Source organism: Leucoraja erinacea, chromosome 18 (assembly GCF_028641065.1).
Source record: "Leucoraja erinacea ecotype New England chromosome 18, Leri_hhj_1, whole genome shotgun sequence".
In the NCBI taxonomy this organism is placed as follows: Eukaryota; Metazoa; Chordata; class Chondrichthyes; order Rajiformes; family Rajidae; genus Leucoraja; species Leucoraja erinaceus.
The window spans coordinates 16,788,445-16,812,123 of record NC_073394.1 but is presented as its reverse complement, the minus strand read 5'-3'; the positions used below and the strand labels follow the sequence as shown (position 1 = coordinate 16,812,123).

General features: G+C 42.9%; 1 protein-coding gene across 1 annotated transcript in view; it reads right to left on the bottom strand.

The window, feature by feature from the left end:
• abtb2b (ankyrin repeat and BTB (POZ) domain containing 2b) overlaps positions 1 to 23,679 on the bottom strand; it is a 190,703-nt gene that overhangs the window by 37,252 nt on the left and 129,772 nt on the right. The window contains exons 4-6 of the mRNA XM_055649391.1: positions 9,791 to 9,998; positions 2,111 to 2,263; positions 528 to 693 (exon numbers count right to left, since the gene is read on the bottom strand). Of these exons, the coding sequence (XP_055505366.1) occupies positions 528 to 693; positions 2,111 to 2,263; positions 9,791 to 9,998 (527 nt within the window). The remainder of the gene's footprint in view (positions 1 to 527; positions 694 to 2,110; positions 2,264 to 9,790; positions 9,999 to 23,679) is intronic.

The window sequence follows — 23,679 nt, the reverse complement described above, 5'->3', positions numbered from 1 at the left end:
CCCCCACCTCTCAAAACATGGAGGGGACGTGTCCCCTCTGGTCCCCCCGGGTTTTCCGCCCCTGGAGCTACCTGCCATTTTTTTAAAATTGTTTCATGGACAGCAAGGTCTGCATTTCCTCCATCAAACAGAAGCACTTCATGGGCTGTAAAGTGCTTTCAGATGGTCTGAGATAATGATAGATGTAACATAAATTTGTATTTTTTCTTCCTACACAATTGGGTGCTTCTTTGAAAGTGTTTGATGGTACTTTAAGATAAATGCCACACAGCTTCGTTATAACTGCACATTGATTTTATGAGAGAAATTAATCTTTGGATTCTAGCCTGGTCACTAATTGAAATCACCTTTTGCCATTTAGTTCTATTGACCACATGGAATCAGAAACTGGGTGATGATTACAACAGCAGCTTATACTCTCACATCTGTTTAATGCAAACGACCACTGACAAATTTCTGCCCTATTAATTATGGTTAAATGTCACCAAATAAAAGAATTTTAAATCAAGAAAGAAAGTAAGTATTACCTGGTTATCCATGGTGTTGACACCATCGATTCCCAAAAGTTCTATGGCCTGATTCACCAGATCTGTTCTGCCGCAGCTCAACATGCGAAACCCGAGGTCTTGCTGAAACTTGGCCGTGGCAGCTTTTGCATCCAGTCTTCGAAATGAGCTGAAACAGTCCTCGGTTCTAAAAAAAATGCATTACAAATGGTGCCACTAGAATCTAATTCAATCAATTAAAAAACATTTAATATTCGTTAAGCATTTTTCCTCTTTCCTTCCTAATGGTATTGATTGTTTGGTGTTGCTGGAATACAATGCATGCGTTCAAAGGTTATGGTGAGTTACTAGTTTCCTTGCCCAGAGGTTTTGTTTCCATTTGTGTACCTGAACAGGGAGTCCTCGGATGCTGTCTTTGGATGGCAGGCACACAGGTGCACTGTCACCAGTGATTGGTGAGTGCAAGTCAGATCTTTCTACCTCTCCCTAACTAGTAAGGCATTTCGTTATAAATTCCTGATAAATTCCCGCATGGCAGGCTAAGTTGGTCGTATGGATACAGAACAGGCTTACTAATAGAATACAGAGGGTTGTGGTGGAAGGCCGTTATTCTGGCTAGAGGTCTGTGATCAGTGGAGTTCTGCAAGGATCTATGCCTGGACTTCTGTTGTTTGTGAAATATATAAATAACTTGGACATAAATGTAGATTCTTATAGGCGTTCCTTTAGGAAAGATGACGATAAATGTTTTTAGTCAGAGGGTGGTGAATCTATGGAATTCTCTGTCAATAGGCTGTAAAGGCCATCAGTGGATATGTTTAAGGCAGAGATAGATAGATTCTTGATTAGTACAGGTGTCAGTGGTTATGGGGAGAAGGCAGGAGAATGGGGTTAGGAGGGAGGGATAGATCAGCCATGATTGAATGACGGAGTAGACTTGATGGACCGAATGGCCTAATTCTACTCCTATCACTTATGACCTTATGAGATGGGTTGGTTGGTAAATTTTCATGTGACACTAAGATTCTAGAGTTATGGACTGTGAGGAGTATGCAGCAATATATATAAATCAATTACAGAAATGGGTCGAGAAATGGCAAATGGAGTTTAATCCCAGCAAAGGTGAGGTGTTGCATTTGAGGAGTCAAGTGTGAGGGAATGTAAAAAGTGGCAAGAATTTGAATGGCAGTATCCTTAACAACATTAATGTACAGAGAGCTCTTGGGATCCAAGTCAATAGCTCTCTGAAAGTTGAAACGCAAGGAGATATAATGGTAAATAAGGTGTAGAGTATGCTCGCCTTCATTGGTTGGGGCATTGAGTATAAGAGTCAGAAAGTGATTATACAGCTTTATAGAACTTTGATTAGGCTGCATTTGTGGAGTATTGCACACAGTTTTGGTCACCTCAAAGTTCTTGAGGAAGTTGGAATTAGAAACAAGATCATTCAGATAATCCAGTTGACCTCAAAGTCTGGGACCACATTTAAGATCCAATTAGTGTGTGTTTCCCCAAAGCCTTGGCATCTCACTTTGCATAAGAACAGGTGCCTCTTTCTCCACATTTCAACTTTTTAAAAACTGCAATAAAGGAATTGCACATACTTCAGTTGACGTGGTTCACAATCCAGCCCCGGGAGCAGCAAACGGGCAGTCTGCCTCACATCATCACTATCGACTGTTGGACTGCGTCGGTGTTCAGCGTGTGTGATAGCTACTCTCATCCACTCCATCAATGGAGGCAGCAACATGAAGGGCCTATGGACATTGCAAGAGAAACTCTTAACATTCTGCTGCAGTAAAAGCAATTTTAGCAATAACAAAAGTCACCCTCAATGCACTAGGCAGACCATTATCAGTAATCAGTTTCAGTAACCAGATTACAAGGGATGTTGCAACAAACATAATTCATGATAAGAAGCCTGACCTCTGAAGATGCAGATCAACTTGAAAGAGTTGGGCTTCCAGTTTCAATTTGTGGTATGATTTGTGGCAGGTTTAAAATGTTATTTAAAAGATAATTTAAATATCTCTTTAGCCACATTTAAACCACTGTCCCTTGTTCTTACTTGATGTGGAGTTGTACTCAGTGTTGTTGAATACACAATTTAGCAATCTATCCCTGCAATTTATCATCACATTTTACTGAAAGCCAATTAGTGACAAACATTCATAAACTCTTCCAATATTTGAAAAGGAACCACAAAATATAAAGCTTCCGCACAATATGGGACTCTATTGAAATATAGCAACATATTAACCATATAACCATATAACAATTACAGCACGGAAACAGGCCATCTCGACCCTTCTAGTCCGTGCCGAACACGTATTCTCCCCTAGTCCCATATACCTGCGCTCAGACCATAACCCTCCATTCCTTTCCCGTCCATATAACTATCCACTTTATTTTTAAATGATAAAAACGAACCTGCCTCCACCACCTTCACTGGAAGCTCATTCCACACAGCCACCACTCTCTGAGTAAAGAAGTTCCCCCTCATGTTACCCCTAAACTTCAGTCCCTTAATTCTCAAGTCATGTCCCCTTGTTTGAATCTTCCCTACTCTCAGTGGGAAAAGCTTATCCACGTCAACTCTGTCTATCCCTCTCATCATTTTAAAGACCTCTATCAAGTCCCCCCTTAACCTTCTGCGCTCCAAAGAATTAAGCCCTAACTTGTTCAACCTTTCTCTGTAACTTAGTTGCTGAAACCCAGGCGACATTCTAGTAAATCGCCTCTGTACTCTCTCTATTTTGTTGACATCCTTCCTATAATTCTGCGACCAAAATTGTACCCCATACTCCAAAATTGGCCTCACCAATGCCTTGTACAATTTTAACATTACATCCCAACTTCCATACTCAATGCTCTGATTTATAAAGGCCAGCACACCAAAAGCTTTCTGTACCACCCTATCTACATGAGATTCCACTTTCAGGGAACTGTGCACAGTTATTCCCAGATCCCTTTGTTCACCTGCATTCTTCAATTCCCTATCATTTACCATGCACGTCCTATTTTGATTTGTCCTGCCAAGATGTAGCACTTCACACTTATCAGCATTAAACTCCATCTGCCATCTTTCAGCCCACTCTTCCAACTGGCAGATAAATCTCTCTGTAGACTTTGAAAATCTACTTCATTATCCACAACCCCACCTATCTTAGTATCATCTGCATACTTACTAATCCAATTTACCACGCCATCATCCAGATCATTGATGTACATGACAAACAACAGTGGACCAAACACAGATCCCTGTGGCACCCCACTAGTCACTGGCCTCCAACCTGAAAAACAACCATCCGCCATTACTCTCTGGCATCTCCCATTCAGCCACTGTTGAATCCATCTTGCTACTCCACCATTAATACCCAACCATCGAACCTTCTTAACCAACTTTCCATGAGGAACCTTGTCAAAGGCCTTACTGAAGTCCATATATACAACATCCAATGCTTTACCCTCATCAATTTCCCGAGTAACCTCTTCAAAAAATTCAAGAAGATTAGTCAAACATGACCTTCCAGGCACAAATCCATGTTGACTGTTCCTAATCAGACCCTGTTTATCCAGATGCTTATATATATTATCTCTAAGTATCCTTTCCATTAATTTGCCCACCACTGACGTCAAACTAACAGGTCTATAATTGCTAGGTTTATCTTAGACCCCTTTTTAAACAATGGAACAACATGCGCAGTACCCAATCCTCCTGTACTATTCCCATTTCTAATGACATTTGAAATATTTCCGTCATAGCCCCTGCTATTTCTACACTAACTTCCCTCAATGTCCTAGGGAATAACCTGTCCGGACCTGGAGAGTTATCCACATTTATATTTCTCAAAAGTGTCAGTACTTCCTCTTCTTTGAATCTCATAGTTTCCATAGCTACTCTACTTGTTTCCCTTACCTCACATTATGGATGCAACAGTCAAATGCATCCATGATACTTCACATATTGCACTGAAGCTTTATATTTTGTGGTTCCTTTTCAAATATTAGAAGAGTTTATGAATGTTTTTGTCACTAATTGGCTTTCAATGAAATTTGATGGTAAATTGCAGTGATAGATTGCTAAAGTTCCAATGTTCAATCATAAAAAGTAGGGACTGAATCAATGTTGTTTTGAAGAAACACAAATTCTGTGGTACCATGAAACAAACCACCTGGAAACCTACAAGCAGACACAAAATACATTGGAAATGCATTGCAAGTCAGTCATCTTATACAGAGTTAATGCTTCAGAGGTTCAGTCCTTTATCAAAACCAAGAAAATGAAAGATCAGCATATTATTTGAAGCAAATCAAAGAGAAGGGTGACCAGAAAAGTGAACAGAAGTCACACCAGAATGACTGAAGGATCAATAGCTGACCAATTTAATGTGAAGATGAGTGGAAAAGATTAATATTTGAAGCATGTGTGAAACAGATCATCTGAGGCAACTGCCAACCTAATTTTGCATGCTATACCGCCACATCCGCCTCTTTTTCCCTGTTACTTTCCTCTGGCATTGAATTAAAATATTTGTTGAGCTTGCATGCTACGTTCTGATGCATGGCGGAATGCTTGAAATGTTAAATTATCTGCTAATCTGCTTGCGGCACTGTTTGGTAACATCAAACTACAGAAGTGGTGACCTTTGCAGAATCTTGGCTATAGAAAGGTTGAACTAAAGAGACAACAGTGTCAATGGAAATTTGTTCTTCCTGCAAATAGACTTGCGATTTGCTTTTGTTTCCTGTTAAAAGTAATGGTTTCAGATTCAGATTCAGATTCAGATTCAGATTAAGATTCAGATTGGTTTGCAGTTCAATGGACAAATAGAGGCATTCTTGAGACTATGATGAATTAGTCAATTTACTTTTTCTACAACTCAGGAGCATCCTGTACAATAAACATCCCCAGTGCAAGGGTTTTGGAGGGAGAGGGTCTACACAATTAACAGGAGCCTCAGTTTAGTTTACTTTAGTTTAGAGATACAGCATGGAAACAGGCTGTTTGACACACCAAATTCGTGCCACCCACCGATCACCCTTACACTAGTTCTATGTTATCTCAGTTCCACATCCTCCACACTAGGGCCATTTTTACAGAAGCCAATTAACCTACAACCCTGCACATCTTTGGAGTCATCATTGCATTGTTTACCACTTCAGTTGTTAGCACAAAAAAATGAAAATGCCTCATCATTTCACAAAGAGGCTTATAAAAGAAGAACGTTTATAAAAATCATGTTCTAATCCCATGGTACTTTACTTTGGTCAGCAAGGGTATAATCAAATGTAATCAGGACGAAGGCCAACCATAACATGAGGATATTTGCTCCCGACATATACATTCAGACTCCTGGAGGGAATTTTGCATTCCTGACATGTGGTAGTTTATTCCTGTCACTTGCTGTAAGCTACACAATAAATTTCTGCAGGTCCTGTGACAGTATTTATCGAAAAAATGATCATCACAAAATGTAAAAATAAAACGGAGACTACAAACATATTAGAAGCACAGTTAAGAGGTTCTGCAGCCATCCAATACAATTACTCTAAACCAGCAATGGATGTAGAATGCAATTATGTGAGAGATGCAAGATTGGATAGTTAATATTACACTTTCTGGCCTTTGAAATATTTTCTAGACAATTTACGTAATGCTCTTAATTTATTGATTACTTTAACAGCTAAATTCAGGATTCAGGACTGTCATGACCGCATATATTGGCTTCATAGACATCCTCAACACATTTTAATACCATAGCCACCTTCTGCCTATTCCCATTTTAATCGGTTTCTCAATTTGTATCTGTTTTTTCTGAAGGGGTTTAATGAAATACATGATGCGCCAAAACATTTTATTTCTCAAATATATTGTTTTATGTTTGAACAGTAATGTCCAAAACCAACCTGATTTACTTTTCATTATAAAAAGGGAAACCAGAAATTAAACTGCAAAATCCTGGAAATAAACAATTCCATCATTATCTGTAGGACAAATAAGTATTTGGACATAAAGTATTCATTAGAATTAAATTATATGGATCATTCTCTCCTTAAAACATTAATTTATTTCAGTTTATTGCAGGATCTTCTTTAATCCAAATTCTTCATGAATAAAGGTGAGAGTTAATGAACACCACCTGTTGCATTCCCATATCATTATGGATTTAGTCAAACCATTTTGTTTTCCAAATATTTAACAATATGCCTGTATCCACAAAGGGGTTTCAGCATGCCTGTGAATCCTGCCGAGGCGTTTATTCATGGGTATCGGAAGTGAATAGCAATTCCATAAACAATATTACCAGGAAGCTGCAGCAGTCAAATGCCTCCCTTGGCCATACTCACTGTTTGTGCTGCTTGGTTAAAGAGACAGACTGAATTGTTTTCTATTTTTAGAATGGAATCCATTGTGAAACCTTTAAATGGGTTTCCCAATGGGGAAGGAGAAGTTTTGCAGCTAACACGTACATTTCCATTCATTGAAGAGAGGGGATATTAGCAAATTAACAATAGAAAGACGGAATGTGCAAGATTATGCCATTCATGATCAGAAAATGTCGCACCATTCACTGTAACAAAAGTATTTCTTTATGTGAGCAAGAATAGATCTGCAAACTGAAAAAACAGGGGAAGTTGAAATAAAGACATGCTGTATGGACTGTGGACAGTACCATTATGTGCTCAATATTTGTGTTTGTTTCAGCAAGTATAATACAAGTGTAGAATAGGTTTTACTGACTGGTGCAGGGTGCTAGAATATCTTAAATGTTATTTGAAGACAAAAATCATGCAGTGTAACCAATTAATGTTTGAGGGCATGTGCATGAAAACTCTGCGGTGTTTATCGTACAGAAGCAGTTCAGTCAACAAAATCAATGTTGGAAAGAGTGCAGAGAAGATTTATGAGGATGTTGCCTGGACTTAAGGGCCAGATCTATAGGGAAAATTTGGACAACCTCAGACTTTATTCCTTGGTGTGCAGGAGGCTAAGGGTTTATCTTATAGAGATGCATAAAATCATGAGGGGAATTGATAGAGTGAATGCATGGTCTTTTACTCAAGAAAGGGAAGTCAAGAACCAGAGGACATTGGTTTAAGGTCAGAGAGAACCTGAGGAGCAGCTTTTTCACTCAGATGGTGGTGGGTATATGGAACACGCAGTCATTGGAGGTTGTTGAGGCAGCTACATAACAGCATTTTAAGCATGGAAAGCATTAAGTATTTGAAAGATACTTGGGCAGGTACATGAATAGGAGGGTTGGAGGGATATTGGGCAAATGCAGGCAAATGGGGCCAGCTTAGATGGGGCATCTTGGTCGGCATGGATGAGATGGGCCAAAGGGACTAATTCTGTGCTGTATTATTCTGATTATGACTCAGAATGATCTGCAGTGCTGTTGAAATACCATAATACCCTCTCCCATCAATAGTTCAATACAACCATCTATTCTTTTCTCTTCATTTATTTGTATTAAACTGAATGAATGTGTATGGTATCTATCATATGCACAAGGATATTATTTTGAAATGTAGTCATGAGTGTTTTGTGGGCAATGTCAGCCAACTTCCACACTGCAAAGTCATGCAAAAAGTAAATGGAAAGGCTGGCCAATTTCAATTTTCCTCTTAACAGCTTTCCTTAAATTGATTAATGTTAGCCAGGAAACCTGATACTTAAAGCCAGCAGATTAATGATTTGCTTAAATAGCTCAGTGACACAAATATATGAAACCAGTGGTTACCAAGTGACATAGCATGCTGTCAAAAAGAATAAAGGATGAGTGATAATCTGTCACTAGTTTTATTTGACTGGATGGAGTGGGGGTGAGGAGGGTGAGGGAGAGGAGGAATGATAGAGGGGAAGAGCACATTCACATCATTTCCTGCAGGAGAATACATCAAAATATAGACCATTTCAACCAAAGATTTCCAAGTTTATTTTTAAATCTATGCTTTTTCTTCACTTACTTTGCTTATTTTAAATATTTGAATAATTTCCAAATTAAATTTTAACTGTGGGAAGTTGCAATTTACTTCTGATTTTATCATCCATCATCAATAACTGTTAACATCCAAGTAGAGACACACAAAATGTATTGCATCTTATTTGTTTAACCCTAAAATTAACCTCTTAATTTTTTATACCCTTAAAAATCTCTCCCATTCCTTCCACACGGTTTTGCCTCCACTCACTTGCTAAGTATCTCCTTCCACACTTTTACAGCTCTTCACATAAAGTAGTCAAGTCTAAATGTTTTGTGCGCCTTTCTTTTCAGAATGTAAACTCCTGACTCAAGAGTTTATGGCAATCTTGAACTTTACATGGATAGGACAGGTTTGGAGGGATATGGACCAAACGCAGGCAGGTGGGACTAGTGTAGCTGGGACATGTTGGCCGGTGTGGGCAAGTTGGGCCGAAGGGCTTGTTTCCACACTATATCAATCTATGACTCTATATCAAAGTTAACTTATTTGTTTCTTGACAAGTATTTTAATGGTATCTTTCTGGAATCTTCTCCACAATAATGCCTCAGCTGGATACATGGCTCCTGATTACAATAAAGCTTGTGACCTATTGACATTGAATTCGTGGCTTCCCAGTGATGCTGGGTGTACATAAGCCTGGGCATCACCTGGGCACTGTACACCCATGTTTATCGGAAACACCTGCTATCTACTCTGCTTATATCAGATATAGGACTCAGAGTAACTTAACTTGTGAATTTTTTACAAACACTGTGAACTATTTACTTTTTGATGTCTGACAGTGAGGCACTAGCAGCTGTAAGCCTTAAACATAGAGCACACATAAAAATAGAAGAGTACTGCACCAGAACAGGTCCTTCAGTATACAATATCCATAATGAATATGATGCCAAGATAAACTAATCTCATCTGCTTGCACATGATCCATATTCTTCCATTCCCTGCATATCCATGTGCCTATCTAAAAGCCTCTTAAACACCAAACACCCACCACTCTCAGTGTAAAAAATAAATTTGCCAGCATATCTCCTTTAAACTTTACCCTTCTCACCTTAAAGCTATGCCGTCTACCTTTTAGCATTTCTACCCAAGGAAAAAGCTGCTAACTGTCCTATCTATACCTCTATCAAGTCTCCCCGCAACTTCCAGCATTCCAGATGTCAAATGGGGGGGGGGGGGGGGGGGGGGGGGGGGGGGGGGGGGAGAGAACAAAACTAATCTATGCTGGGGAAAGTTTTTATAAAGGCTAAAGGGAAGCTTAAAATGAAAACTGTAGATTGCCAAAATGTTACCTTTCATTATTTAGGGAGACTCTAGGTGGATCCAGGTTGGGATTCTCCATCGATTCCATCTGTGGACACCGCAGGAAGTAGTAAAGTGTGTGCAGGCCGTCGGGAGACCAGGTGACAGGCTGCTGCCTGCCATGACGACATGGACTCATTCCTGGGGACAGGCTGGTTGAGCACTGCAGATGGTGCATGGCTCGAGACACAAGATCACCTGGACAAGGAGCACAATCAGAATAAAACGGTCAGCTGTCAATACATGAGACCGCAAAAGCAAAAGGCCTACATTAGAAGCATAACTAGTACTTTCTATCTGTAGAAGTAAAGAACTGCAGATGCTGGTTTACACAAAAGGACAGAAAGTGCTGGAGTAACTCACTGGAGGTAGCATTTCTGGAGAAATTGAATAGGTGATATTTCAGGTCTGGACCCTACTTCAGACTGAGTGTAGGGGATGGAGAGGAAAGCTGGGAGAGAGGAGAGGCAGGACAAAGCGTGGCAGGTAATAGGTGGACACGAGCCAGGTGGGCTTTTGATAAACCCCCCTCGCCTGTGTTTAACTATTAGCTGCCACACTTTATCCTGCCTCTCCTCTCTCCGTGCTTTCTTCCCCTTTCTTTCTGTACATGCTTATTGTTGACAGTGTTTTTTATTTTCATTTTTTTTAATGTAAGCAATGGATTTTCTTCATTGGTCAGCTGAAATGGGACAGCCCTTCCCCTTCTGGTCATAACTGGCGAACCTCCTACAATGGTTTCTCACCCTGCCCTGGAGATCATTGCTGGCTGGCACAGTGGTGCAGCAGTAGAGTTGCTGCCTTATAGCACCCGAGCCTCGAGTTCGATCCCAACTATGGGTGCTGTCTGTATGGAGTTTGCTTGTTTTCCCTGTGGTCACATGGGTTTTCTCTGGGTGCTCCTACATTCCTCCCACATTCCGAAGATATGCAGGCTTGTAGGTTAATTAGCTTCTGTAAATTGTTCCTATTGTGTAGGATAGAACTAGTATACATTGGGTGGCGTGGATTCGGTGGGCCGAAGGGCCTGTTTCTATGCTGTATCTCTGAAGTAAAGTATAAACTAAAGCTTCCCAAAAGTTTATCCTGGGTATGAAGATACAATATCTATCTCATTACCACCACCTCTTCATCCATGCACCATTTCCATTTTGCCAGACTACTTGGGGGATGTACAGCAGAGATTTTTTCAATTAAACACTCGGGAGGACTAAAGACATTGGCCTTGTTCATTGATTGTATTTCTTCTTTAGCACCAATGCCATATCCCTCCCAGGTCACTGATCAAGACTGAAGCTGACTGCTTATTTTTTGATATCTTAGTTGTTCCCAAGTGGCCTCATATCTGCTGTGTCGCAAAAATACTGCTTACTTTGCAATATTGCCCTATCTGCCCCATCTTAGAATATCTACTGCTCACACCTCAGCTGGTTTCCATTGTTTTCTTGGATGGCCTCCCATCTTCAGTCCTTCAGAAACTTCAGCTCATACAAAACATTGTTACCCCGCCCTGCATTGCCACACTCAACCATTACTCCCGTGAGTACTGACCTACAGCAGCTACAATTTTGCATGCTTTGAATTCAAAACCCTCGTTCACACTTTAAAATTCCTCCACTGCTCTTTGCTTTTGTGGTCTCCCTCAATCCCACAATCCCCTGGGAATTCTGCAAGCCTTTGTATAAGTCCCACTTTCCGTGCTCACTGTTGGGAGATTAAGCCTTTAGCCTCAGGAATTCAGGTTCAGATTCAATTTTAATTGTCATTGTCAGTGTACAGTACAGAGACAACAAAATGCATTTAGCATCTCCCTTGAAGAGCGACATAGCAAACGATTTGAATAAAAATAATAAGTGTCCGGGGGGGTGGGGGTGGTGATTGGCAGTCACCGAGGTACGTTGTTGAGTAGAGTGACAGCCGCTGGAAAGAAGCTGTTCCTCGACCTGCTGGTTCGGCAACGGAGAGACCTGTAGCGCCTCCCGGATGGTAGGAGGGTAAACAGTCCATGGTTGGGGTGAGAGCAGTCCTTGGCGATGCTGAGCGCCCTCCGCAGACAGCACTTGCTTTGGACAGACTCAATGGAGGGGAGCATGGAACCGGTGATGCGTTGGGCAATTTTCACCACCCTCTGCAATGCCTTCCGGACGGAGACAGAGCAGTTGCCATACCATACTGTGATGCAGTTGGTAAGGATGCTCTCGATGGTGCAGCGGTAGAAGTTCACCAGGATCTGAGGAGACAGATGGACCTTCTTCAGTTTCCTCAGGAAGAAGAGACGCTGATGAGCCTTCTTGATCAGAGTAGAGGTATTGTGGGTCCAAGAGAGGTCATCGGAGATGTTGACTCCCAGGAACCTGAAGCTAGAAACACGTTCCACCTCCGTCCCGTTAATGTGGATGGGGGTGTGCGTGCCGCCTCTGGACTTCCTGAAGTCTACAATGAGCTCCTTGGTCTTCTTGGAGTTAAGGGCCAGGTTGTTGTCAGCGCACCATGCTGCTAAGTGCTGGACCTCCTCCCTGTAGGCCAGCTCATCGTTGTTGCTGATGAGGCCAATCACCGTTGTATCATCTGCATACTTGATGATGGTATTAGTACCATGTACAGGTGTGCAGTCATAGGTGAAGAGGGAGTAGAGGAGGGGGCTCAGCACACAGCCCTGAGGAACGCCGGTGTTCAGGGTGAGGGTTGAAGAGGTGTGCTTGTCTAACCTCACAGACTGGGGTCTGTTGGTTAGAAAGTCCAGTATCCAGTTGCAGAGGGAGGGGTCGATGCCCAGGTTACCGAGTTTGGTGATCAGTTTTGATGGAATAATGGTGTTGAATGCTGAGCTGTAATCGATGAACAGCATTCTTACGTAAGTGTCTCTGTTGTCGAGGTGGGAGAGGGCGGAGTGAAGTGCCGTTGAGATGGAATTCCTCCACAACAATGGGACCCTGATGCAGTAGTTAGGCTACTAGACTGGAATCCAGTTTTGAAGGCCATGTTTGAATCTCACCAAGGCAGATGGAAATTTAAATTCAAGCCTTTTATAAGAATTTTTTTAAAGTTCCTGATCTCAGTAATGGAAAACACAAATCAAGTAGGTCAGCAAAAAAAGCCATTCAGTTCACTAATTTCGGGGACGCAATTTTGTTTTCTTACCCTTCTGGCTGATATACAATTCCAAACCCACCAATGTGGTTGAGTCTTAACAGTTCTTCAGTTCAATGACTCTTCGGGATATAATATACATTCACATCCCATGACTGGATGAATAAATACCAATGTAGCATGGTCAAGGCAGAATAGCTCTTCATACATGGAAATGCAGCCCTGAACCCATGTCCTCCCTTGTAGTTCTGCTGTGGTTATGTTACTGCATCGCCCAACATTCCACCTGAAACAAGTCCTGTGTCAACACAGCTCGGGAATTTGCTTCTCAAAAAGAATCATTCAATTACACAGGGATTCCATTCAGACAGGAGCTGGGTGAGCTTTGGAAAACCTGCGTCAGGGTGGTTCTACTCAATACATACAGAAAGAAAAAGATTTTTTGTAAAGCAAGATCTCTCATATTTTATAGATCTTTGGCCAAGAATCACTGTAGGCAGGACTTTTTCCACTGTTGCTGATTCTGAAACTCAGACCCAGAAGGAATCTAAACGCACAGCAGACATTTGGAAGCAATCGATTCTGCACTGATTTGGTTTGGGTGGTGAAGTAGGGTGATGATATTTTAGTAAAACGTTTTGTGAATAAAAGTAGACGTCAAACAAAATAGGTTGTTTTGCTGCAGTGAAATGTTACAGACACTCACTTGTGTCACAAGAGAAAGAGGGAGTGTTAACCAGCACTGGAAAAGTCTTTTGCTAAATGTTAGTCGAAAGTAAATGAGGAGACCTCAAGATCCAAGGCCAAGTTGGTGGTTTTCCTGATATTTCAAGAAACGGGTTGATAGGTGAGAATGCACAGCAGTCAGTCATAACTTTGTCTGCCAGCTGTCAATGTTGCTTACTATGGTATCCGTTGTGTGCGCTATTACTTTGTTGAAATTGTACTTCTCCTATGTTAACGATGCTGCAACATTTCTCAGCAACCACTGTACACACCGTCTGAAGCTCATCTACTTTATTTTAAATCCTACAATTGCAGCTCTTTGAATGTTCCTCCCATTTAGCTCGAACAGTTCGGTGCTTGTAATGACCAGTCTGTCTGCAGCTTGGCTGAAGGGCTGCCAATAATCATGCTCTTTGTAGGAAGAATTCAGAAACTTTCCCTTCTGGTTTCGAGCTCTGCATTTGAACAAACAGCCTGGACACGAGGTGTCCTTGTGAAGGCTCAGAACGATGTAATTAGATTCCAAGCAGCGGGAATCAAAGGTTCCATTTCTCTGGAAAGGCTAGGTTATCAAAACTCTGAAGGGAACATTTTTTCTGGTTATTAGTGAGTCTGTCAAAATCCTAGCCACATAACAAGGGATATCACAACACGAGAGAAAAAGCAACGGTAAAGACACTGAAAGGACATTGGACCATTTACCTCCATAATAGCATCCTTTGAATCAAGCATCCAAACATATTTTCAATTCACCTGATATAGAATTTTCCTATCATATCACATTCTTCAAAAAATTTAAAGTTTTTTTTTCCTTTTCATATTTTTCACTTGCCTTTTCAGCTATATAAAATCACTGCTGTTTAAATGATCTATGGTATTTAATACTATTTAATACCATAAATTATCGATGGTATTTAAGTCTTTCCATCACCTTTGGAAACTTTTATTTCTGTTTATCAACACGAGGACCAATGTTGTGCCAACCTCCACAGCTCCACAGCTGATGACAGAAGGATTCTCTCTGTAATAAAGAAAAATCCCCAAACACCTGTCCAATGGATCAGAAACGCTTTTCAGGTGTGGATTTGTCAATGACCACTTTCCACAGAATACTTCATGAACAGAAACACAGAGGCTACACTGCAAGACGCAAACCACTGGTTAGCCGTAAAAATAGGATGGCCAGGTTACAGTTTGCCAAGAGTACTTAATAGAGCATCCACAGTTCTGGAAAAAGGTCTTGTGGACAGATGGGACGGAGATTAACTTATATCAGAGTGATGGCAAAAGTAAAGTATGGAGGAGGGAAGGAACTGCCCAAGATCCAAAGCATACCACCTCACCTGTGAAACATGTGTTATGGCCCGGGCATGAAAAGCTGCTGAGGGTACTGGCTCACTTACCTTTATTGATGATATAACTGCTGATGGTAGTAGCATAATTAATTCTGAAATGTATAGGCACATCCTATCTGCTCAAGTTCAAACAAATGCCTCAAAACTCATTGGACGGCGGTTCATTCTACAGCAAGACAATGATCCCAAACATATTGCTAAAGCAACAAAGGAGTTTTTCAAAGCTAAAAAATGGTCAGTTCCTGAGTGGTCAAGTCAATCACCCGATCTGAACCCAACTAAGCATACTTTTATAAGCTGAAGCGAAAACTGAAGGGGACTAGCCCCCGAAACAAGCATAAGCTAAAGATGGCTGCAATACAGGCCTGGCAGCGCATCGTCAGAGAAGACACCCAGCAACTGGTGATGTCCATGAATCACAGACTTCAAGCAGTCATTGCATGCAACAACAAAATACTAAACACGACTACTTTAATTTACATTACATTGCTGTGTCCCAAACTTTATTGAGCCCTGAAATGGGGGGGACTATGTATAAACACTACTGTAATCTCTACATTGCGAAAACAAAATGTATAAAAATGGCCTTTATTAAAATCTGACAATGTGCACTTTAACCACATGTGATTTTTTTCTATTACAAATCTCAAATTGTGGAGTACAGAGGCAAATAAATAAATGATGGGTCTTTGTCCCAAACATTATGGAGGGCACTGTAATATCTCAAAACAAACCATAACTTTCAATTGTAGAGTTCAGGCCTTGCTCAGCTTCCTGACCATTTATCTCCTTTATTTCTGGGATCATAATTTTGGCTGTTCTCTGCATACGAAGCTGGCATATTCCAAGTGAATTAATGGCCATTTTAACTCTCCTTCCCATACCGACCTTTCTGTCCGTGGCCTCTAACAATGACAGAGGGACGTCACGTGCAAACTTGAAAAACAATACCTCATATTCAGCGTGGGGTTTTTTACTGAATTCTCCAATTTTGAATAAAATGCCCCCTGAACCCCCTACATCTTTCTCCCACTACCTCTCACCTTGTTCCTTTCCCCTTCTTCTTCTGCTCTTTCTAGCTCTCCTACTCTGAATACCCCATTTCCCTTTCTCCCACCCCCCCCCCCCCCCCCCGTTTTCTCCTCCCCCTGCCGCCTACCACCCATATCGCTGTCTCAGTTCTCCACTTATTAAATTTAATTCCTCCTCCGTTCTCCTTATCAGACACAGTTGTCTCCTTTTCACTTTGCCTTGGTCACTTACTCCCATCCCTCAGCCAATCAAATCCTCCCTCACCTGTATCCACCTGTCACTTGCCAAGTCTGCCCCCTCCCTACTCTTTTTCAAGCTTGTTCCCCTCTGCTCCATCAGTCTGCAGAAGTGTCCCATCCTGGAACATTGTCTGTTAATTTCCCTCCACAGATGCTGCCTGACCCGCTGAGTTCCTCCAGCATCATGTTTTAGGCTGAAATATTAGCAGAATAGTTTTAAAGATAACTGTAGATGCTGGTTTAAGCCGAAGATAGGCACAAAATGCTGGAGTAACCCAAATCTGAAGAAGGCTCGACCCAAAATATCACCTATTCCTTTTCTCCAGAGATGCTGCCTGTCCTGCTGAGTTATTCCAACATTTTGTGTCTAACTGCTGTAAACATAGCTGTATTCCCAGAGCAGAACTGGCGTGGACCAAAAGCTGTTGTTAAGAATGTTACCCCATTATACTAGGAACACTAATGAAGGTCCACTCTGGAAATGCAGTCTTGCTGAATTTGCCCCCTGGGCCATTTATCTCAGTACTTGAGCAGCCTTCTTCATTGTCTTTGAACCTACATTGTCACGCAGCTCCTGAAGCATCACTGCTCCAGTTTGTCGTGCTTTCTTTATCATAACAATCACCTCTTACAAATACAGAATTTCTTGTCTCAGAAACGTTGAGTAGTCGAGACAGTGATGAAGTTGGCAGGAGGAAGGAAGTCAAAGGTTTGGCTGGAAAAATGGCTTGAAGGCAGAAAGAAACACAGCTAGACAAATGTGTTCATCAGTGGGTCACTGTTGTCACGTAGATTAGCCTGGCAGTCAATTTGTACACCAAGTCTCAGACTGTAGTGAGGTGAAGGAGCAGGTAATCTGTTTTTTAGGTGACAGGCAGGGGATGCAATTTGACATTGGGAGAATTCTTTGCTCATCCTTCAAAAAGAATTGTGGAATTCTTTACGTCCTTGCGAACCACCAGATGGGGCCTCGGTTTATTGTCTCACGAAAGACGGAGCATCTAAACGTCCGGCAATCACTCAGCACTGTAATGAAGTGTGAGAGGATTGGAAATTCACAGATGCAATAATAAATCAAAAATGATACAAAGAAGCAGAGTTTAATGACTGGTCTTTCACCAACCATCATCATCCTCAATGGAGTGGGATGAGGAGGGAGAGGGCTTGTTGTTCTGTGTTGCTGTTCTACTTATTCTTTACCTACTTCACTCTAGCATAGAAAGTGGCAGCACAATGGAAGTACTGTGACAGTTTTATGGACAGTTTTATGACAGTTTTTTCTCAGTAGAAATCTCATGAGTAGGAAGGGCAGCTGTACTTTCTTCAGATCAGTATGGAATCCTGCAGACTTCCAAATGGCCTTAATTCCTTCACCCCAGTATTGGAATCTTTTCCTGCTCCCAAGTTAAATGTAGGACATTTGCATTGAGATGACACAGTGATGTATGGTGCTTCAAAGCACAGGCATGTACTTAAGGTACACAAGAATCAATTGATGCTTGTAATTTACTACACTTCTCAGTTACCATGCTGGTTAAATTAGGACCAATCACAAATACTTCAGCACAGCTGGAACACAGTGACTGCCAGAGGCCTGAAAGGCATCTGTGACACACAGTTTTGGAAGTAAGTAAAATACACCAAAAATAACAGACCTCCAGCCAAACTGGTATTTAAACAAAGTCACCTGTTGTAGCGGGGACACGAAGGAGTCCAGCCAAAAAGTAGTTGGACACGAGTTGTGTGCACTAGACGTGTTTATTCTCGCCAATACAGCTCCCTACTCCCTCAAGGTCGCGGCCGTTGCCCGGCCTTAAATACCAACTCAGGTACCGACCCAGTGACTAGCGCCTCCCACACTAAGACGTCGCCCCCCAGAGAAAATGCTTCGTTGTGCCCTTGGGTTGCCACCAGGTGCCGCCACATGACCCTCCCCCAACCCCCCAGAACCAGAGGCACCGAACCGGACGGTACGGCCCGAACGCGTAAATACAATCCCACGCCCCGGGGGCTTGCTCGGTTCGGAAGAATCTCCGGGAGCCCGGGACGGCGGACGCCCGCAATGGGGCGGTTGAGCCACATGGGCTGGCTCGCTCAGGTCCATGTGGGCCGGTTTCAAACGAGCCACAGACACCGTTTCACCCGGCCTCCCATGTCCAAATCAAATGTAGTAGGCCCGTGCCGCAGTACGCAAAAGGGACCTTCATACGGGCGCTGCAAGGGCGATCTGTGGGAGTCATGGCAAAGAAAAACGTACGGGCATCCCATCAGCGGCAGTGGCAAATGGGAAGGGGTCACTCCATGACGCGACGTTGGGATGGGAGACAGGGCGCCGACCCTCTCCCGCATGCGAATCAACACTGAATCAATAGGAAAAGGATTTCAACATTGATAAAATCCCCTTATTATTATGCAATAGATTATACTCTGTGCCTGTAATGTAACGCATTCAGTGCTGAGACTTCATCAAAAGGTACAATATTAATCAAAAGAGGAGACAGACAGTTTGGGAGATCCTAGAAACCATGTTACTCCCTGACCAGCTCTGAACCAGATTTGATTAGGGGGCGTGAGGCAAAGGAAGACCTAGGAGGTAGTGACCATAATATGATAAAATTCAACCTGTAATTCGAGAGGGAGAAGATGAAATCTGATCTGTCGGTATTACTGTTGAGTAAAGGTAACTGCAGAGGCATGAGGGAGGAGCTGGTTAAAGTTGATTGGAAAGGGACTCTAGCAGGAATGACGATGGAGTAACAATGGCAGGGGTTTCCGGGAGTAATTGGGAAGATGCAGGATCTTTTCATCCAAAAGAGGAAGAAAGATTCTAAGGGGAGAATGAGGCAAAGGAAGTCAAAGACAGCATAAAACTAAAAGAGAAGGCATATAATATTGCAAAGGATAGCAAGAAGCTAGAGGATTGGGAAACCTAAAAAAAAAAGAGGAAGCAGAGTCTGCAGAAGGACTTGGACAGGTTGGGAGAGTGGGCAAATAAGTGGCAGATGGAATACAGCAGAGCAAACTATCTGGTCATGTACTGTAGTAGAAGGAATAAAGGCATATACTATTTTCTAAATGAGGAGAGGATTCCGAAATGAGAAGTGCAAAGGGACTTGGGAGTCCTGGTGCAGGATTTCCTGAAGGTTAGGTTGAATCAGTAGTAAGGAAGGCAAATGCAATGTTATTCTTTATTTCGAGAGGACTAGAATATAAAAGCAAGGAATGTAATGCTGAGGTCAGACTGCATTTTTGGAGTAATGTGAGCAGTATTTGGCCCCCATCTGAGGAGGGATGTGGAGCATTGGAGTTCAGAGGAGTTTTATGAGAATGATCTGGGGATAATTGGGTTAGTGTATGATGAGCCTTTGATGGCTCTAGGCCTGTACTCGCTGGAGTTTAGAAAGATGAGGGGACACCTCATTGAAACTTACTGAATAATGAAAGGCCTGGATAGAGTGGATGTGGATGTTTGACCAGTGGAAAAGTCTAGGATGAGAGGGCACAACCTCAGAATAAAAGGACGTGCTAAGGAGAGGAGGAGGAATTTCTTTAGCCAGACGGTTGTGAATCTGTGGAATTCATTTCCACAGTTGGCTGTGAAGGCCAAGGCAGTGTATGTTTTTAATGCAGAGATTGACATGTTCTTGATAGGTAAGGGTTTCAAAGGTTACAGGGAGAAAGGGGTTGAAAGGGAAAGATAGATCAGCCATGGCTGAATAACAGAATAGATTCAATGGGCTGAATGTCCTAATTCTGTTCCTATAACTTATGAACATGGGAAAAGCATTCCCCTGAGGAATGCAGTTAGCACCACGACCAGTGCACAAAGGGTGGCTTATGTGTATGTAGAGTGAGGCACAGATGTCATGTGAACAACAGGTATCGGGGATTCTACAGCCACAGGTGTAAATGAGCGTTTTTGCAATTGCAGGTGTGATGCTAGGGGGGAATGTTGCTTCACGAGCCAATGTCAAGGACATTATTGAGTAGCTGTACCACATTCTGGGAGAGCAAGAGTAACATTTCAGCACCAACATGCAGAGAAAGTATCAACATCCTAAAGGCAGTTTAGAAGTGGTCAGGAAAGAAATTAAAAAAACATGATCTGATGCTGTACACCCGTGGGTACAAGGCAGGAGATTAATGCCTGGATAGAGTGGATGTGGAGAGGATGTTTTGACCATGCACTATTGTGTCTGCTTCCACCACAAGCAGGGGGTTGGTGGAAGAAGACACGATACTGATGTTAAGAGGCATATAGACTCAGGGAATGGAGGTTTATGGGTGATGTGCATGCAGATAGGGTTGGTTTAATTTGGCATAATGCTTGGCACAGACAACATTATGTTTTATGTTCTAATGTGTGGCGATAGTGTTGAAGCAGGAGGGGGGACGTTAAATTCCTGATGGGTTGAGATCAATCTGGGAAGGGTAGGACTTGCACTGGCATATCCACAGGGCAAGCACCACACCCTTGCAGGCAGCTGTACAATGTGGCCGGGCCAGTTGGGATGAAAGGTAAGATTAAGCCAATATGCTCTTTTATGACCAGCACAGACAGGATACGCTGAAGAGTGTTATAGACAGGTACAGCATGGAACTAGGCTGTTTGGCTCACCTATCTGTGTCGACCATCAATCACCCATTTTGGACTAATCCTACATTTAGTTCTCCTCACATTCCTATCAACTTCCCCCAGATTCTATGGTTCAGAGAAGACAATTAACTTATTAAATACGTATGTTCAATTATCTGCCATCATTCATGGCAGGATGTGCAGAATTATATATGTGGTGTACACAGTGGTTCGATGTTATCGGCGTAGGAATGAACTGCAGATGCTGGCTTAAACCAAATATAGACACAAAAAGTTTTTAAGAAGGAACTGCAGATGCTGGAAAATCGAAGGCACACAAAAATGCTGGAGAAACTCAGCGGGTGCAGCAGCATCTATCGAGCGAAGGAAATAGGCAACATTTCGGGCCGAAACCGAAGAGTTTCGGCCCGAAACGTTGCCTATTTCCTTCGCTCCATAGATGCTGCTGCACCCGCTGAGTTTCTCCACCATTTTTGTGTGCCTATAGACACAAAAAGCTGGAGTAACTAAGCGGGACAGGCAGCATCTCTGGAGAGAAGGAATGTGTGACGTTTTGATCAAGACCCTTCTTCAGACTGGTTAGGGATAAGGAAAACGAGAAATATAGACAGTAATGTGGAGAGATAAAGAACAATGAATGAAAGATATGCAAAAAAGTAACAATGATGAAGGGAACAGGCCATTGTTAGCTGTTTGTAGGGTGAAAATGAGAAGCTAGTGCGACTTGGGTGGGAGAGGGATAGAGAGAGGGAATGCCGCGGCTACCTGAAGTGAGAGAAATCAATATTCATACCACTGGGCTGCAAGCTGCCAAAGTGAAATATGAGATGCTGTTCCTCCAATTTGCGTTTCGCCTCACTCTGACAATGGAGGAGGCCCAGGACAGAGAGATCTGTGTAGGAATGGGTAGGAGAATTAAAGTGTCCAGCAACTGGGAGATCAGGTTGGTTCATGTGGGCTGAGCGAAGGTGTTCCGCGAAACGATCGCCCAGTCTGCGTTTGGTCGCGCCGATGTATAACAGTCCACATCTTGAACAACGGATATAGTAGATGAGGTTGGAGGAGGTGCAAGTGAACCTCTGCCTAACCTGAAAGGACGGTCGAGGTCCTTGGACAGTCGAGGGAGGAGGTATAGCGACAGGTGTCATAGAAACATAGAAAATAAGTGCAGAAGGAGGCCATTTGGCCCTTCGAGCCTGCACCGCCATTCATTGTGATCATGGCTGATCATTCACAATCAGTAACTCGTGCCAGCCTTCTCCCCATATCCCTTGATTCCGCTAGCCCCTAGAGCTCAAGAGCTCTATCTAACTATCTCACAGTATCCATCACAAGGAATAGACTATTGATTGACTTCTATTACAAACCCACTGACTCCCACAACTATCTCGACTACACTTCTTCCCACCCTGCTTCCTGCAAAGACCCTATCCCCTACTCGCATCTTCTGCGGTTGCAGGGGAAGGTACCTGGGGAGGAGGAGGTTTGGGTGGGAAGGGATGAGTTAAGCAGGGAGTTGCGGAGGGAACGGTCTCTGTGGAAGGTGGAAAGGGGTGGATATGGGAAAATGTGGCTAGTGGTGAGATCCCGTTGGAGGTGGCGGAAATTACGGAGGATTATGTGTTGTAGGCGACGGCTGATGGGGTGGAAGGTAAGGACTAGGGGGACTCTATCTCTGGGGGAGCATGACCGGAGCTGCTGAGTACCGAGGAGACACGAGTGAGGGCCTCATCTATGATGGAAGAGGGGAACCCCCATTCCCTAAAGAATGAGGGCATCTCGGATGTTCTAGTATGGAACACCTCATCTTGGGCGCAGATGCGGCTTAGACGGATGAATTGGGAGCAGGGGATAGAGTCTTTGCAGGAAGCAGGGTGGGAAGAAGTGTAGTCGAGATAGTTGTGGGAGTCAGTGGGTTTGCAATAGACGTCAGTCAATAGTCTATTTCCTGTGATGGAGACTGTGAGTTCAAGAAAGGGGAGGGAGGTGTTGGAGATGGTCCAAGTAAATTTGTGTGCAGGATGAAAATTGGTGATGAAGTGAATGAATTCCATGAGTGGAGGAGGTAGCATCGATGCAGTCGTCAATGTAGCGGAGGTAGAGTTCGGGGATAGGGCCAGTGTCGCCTGGAACAGGGATTGTTCAACGTACCCTACAAAGAGGTAGGCATAGCTTGGGCCCATGTGGGTGGTCATTGCTACGCCTTGGACCTGGAGGAAGTGGGAGGAGTCAAAGGAGAAGTTGTTGAGGGTGAGGATCAGCTCGGCTAGGCGGAGTAGAGTATTAGTAGAGGGAAATCGGATGGTTCTGCTTTCGAAGAAGAAACGGAGGGCTTTAAGGCCTTCTTGGTGTGGGATGGAGGTGTAGAGTGACTGAACATCCATAGTGAAGATGAGGGAGCGGAGGCTTTGAAAGCGGAATTCGTTAAAGAGACAAAGGGCATGTGAGGTATCTTGGACATAGGTCGGGAGAGATTGGACCGTGGGGATAGGATGGAGTCGAGGTACGTGGAAATCATTTCCGTGGACAGGAGCAGGCAGAAACATTGGGTCTGCCAGGGCAGTTGTGTTTGTGGATTTTGAGTAGAAGGTTTAAACAGGCTGTGCAGGGCTAGGAAACAATAAGGTTGGAGGCTATGGTAGGCAGACAGCCAGAAGTGATGAAATTAGTAATGGTGTTTGAGATTAAGGCCTGGTTACCTTTATCATCGTTACTTTTTTGCATATCTTTCATTCATTGTTCTTTATCTCTTCACATCACCGTCTAGATCTCTCGTTTCCCTTATCCCTAACCAGTCTGAAGAAGGGTCTTGGCCCGAAACGTCACACATTCCTTCTCTC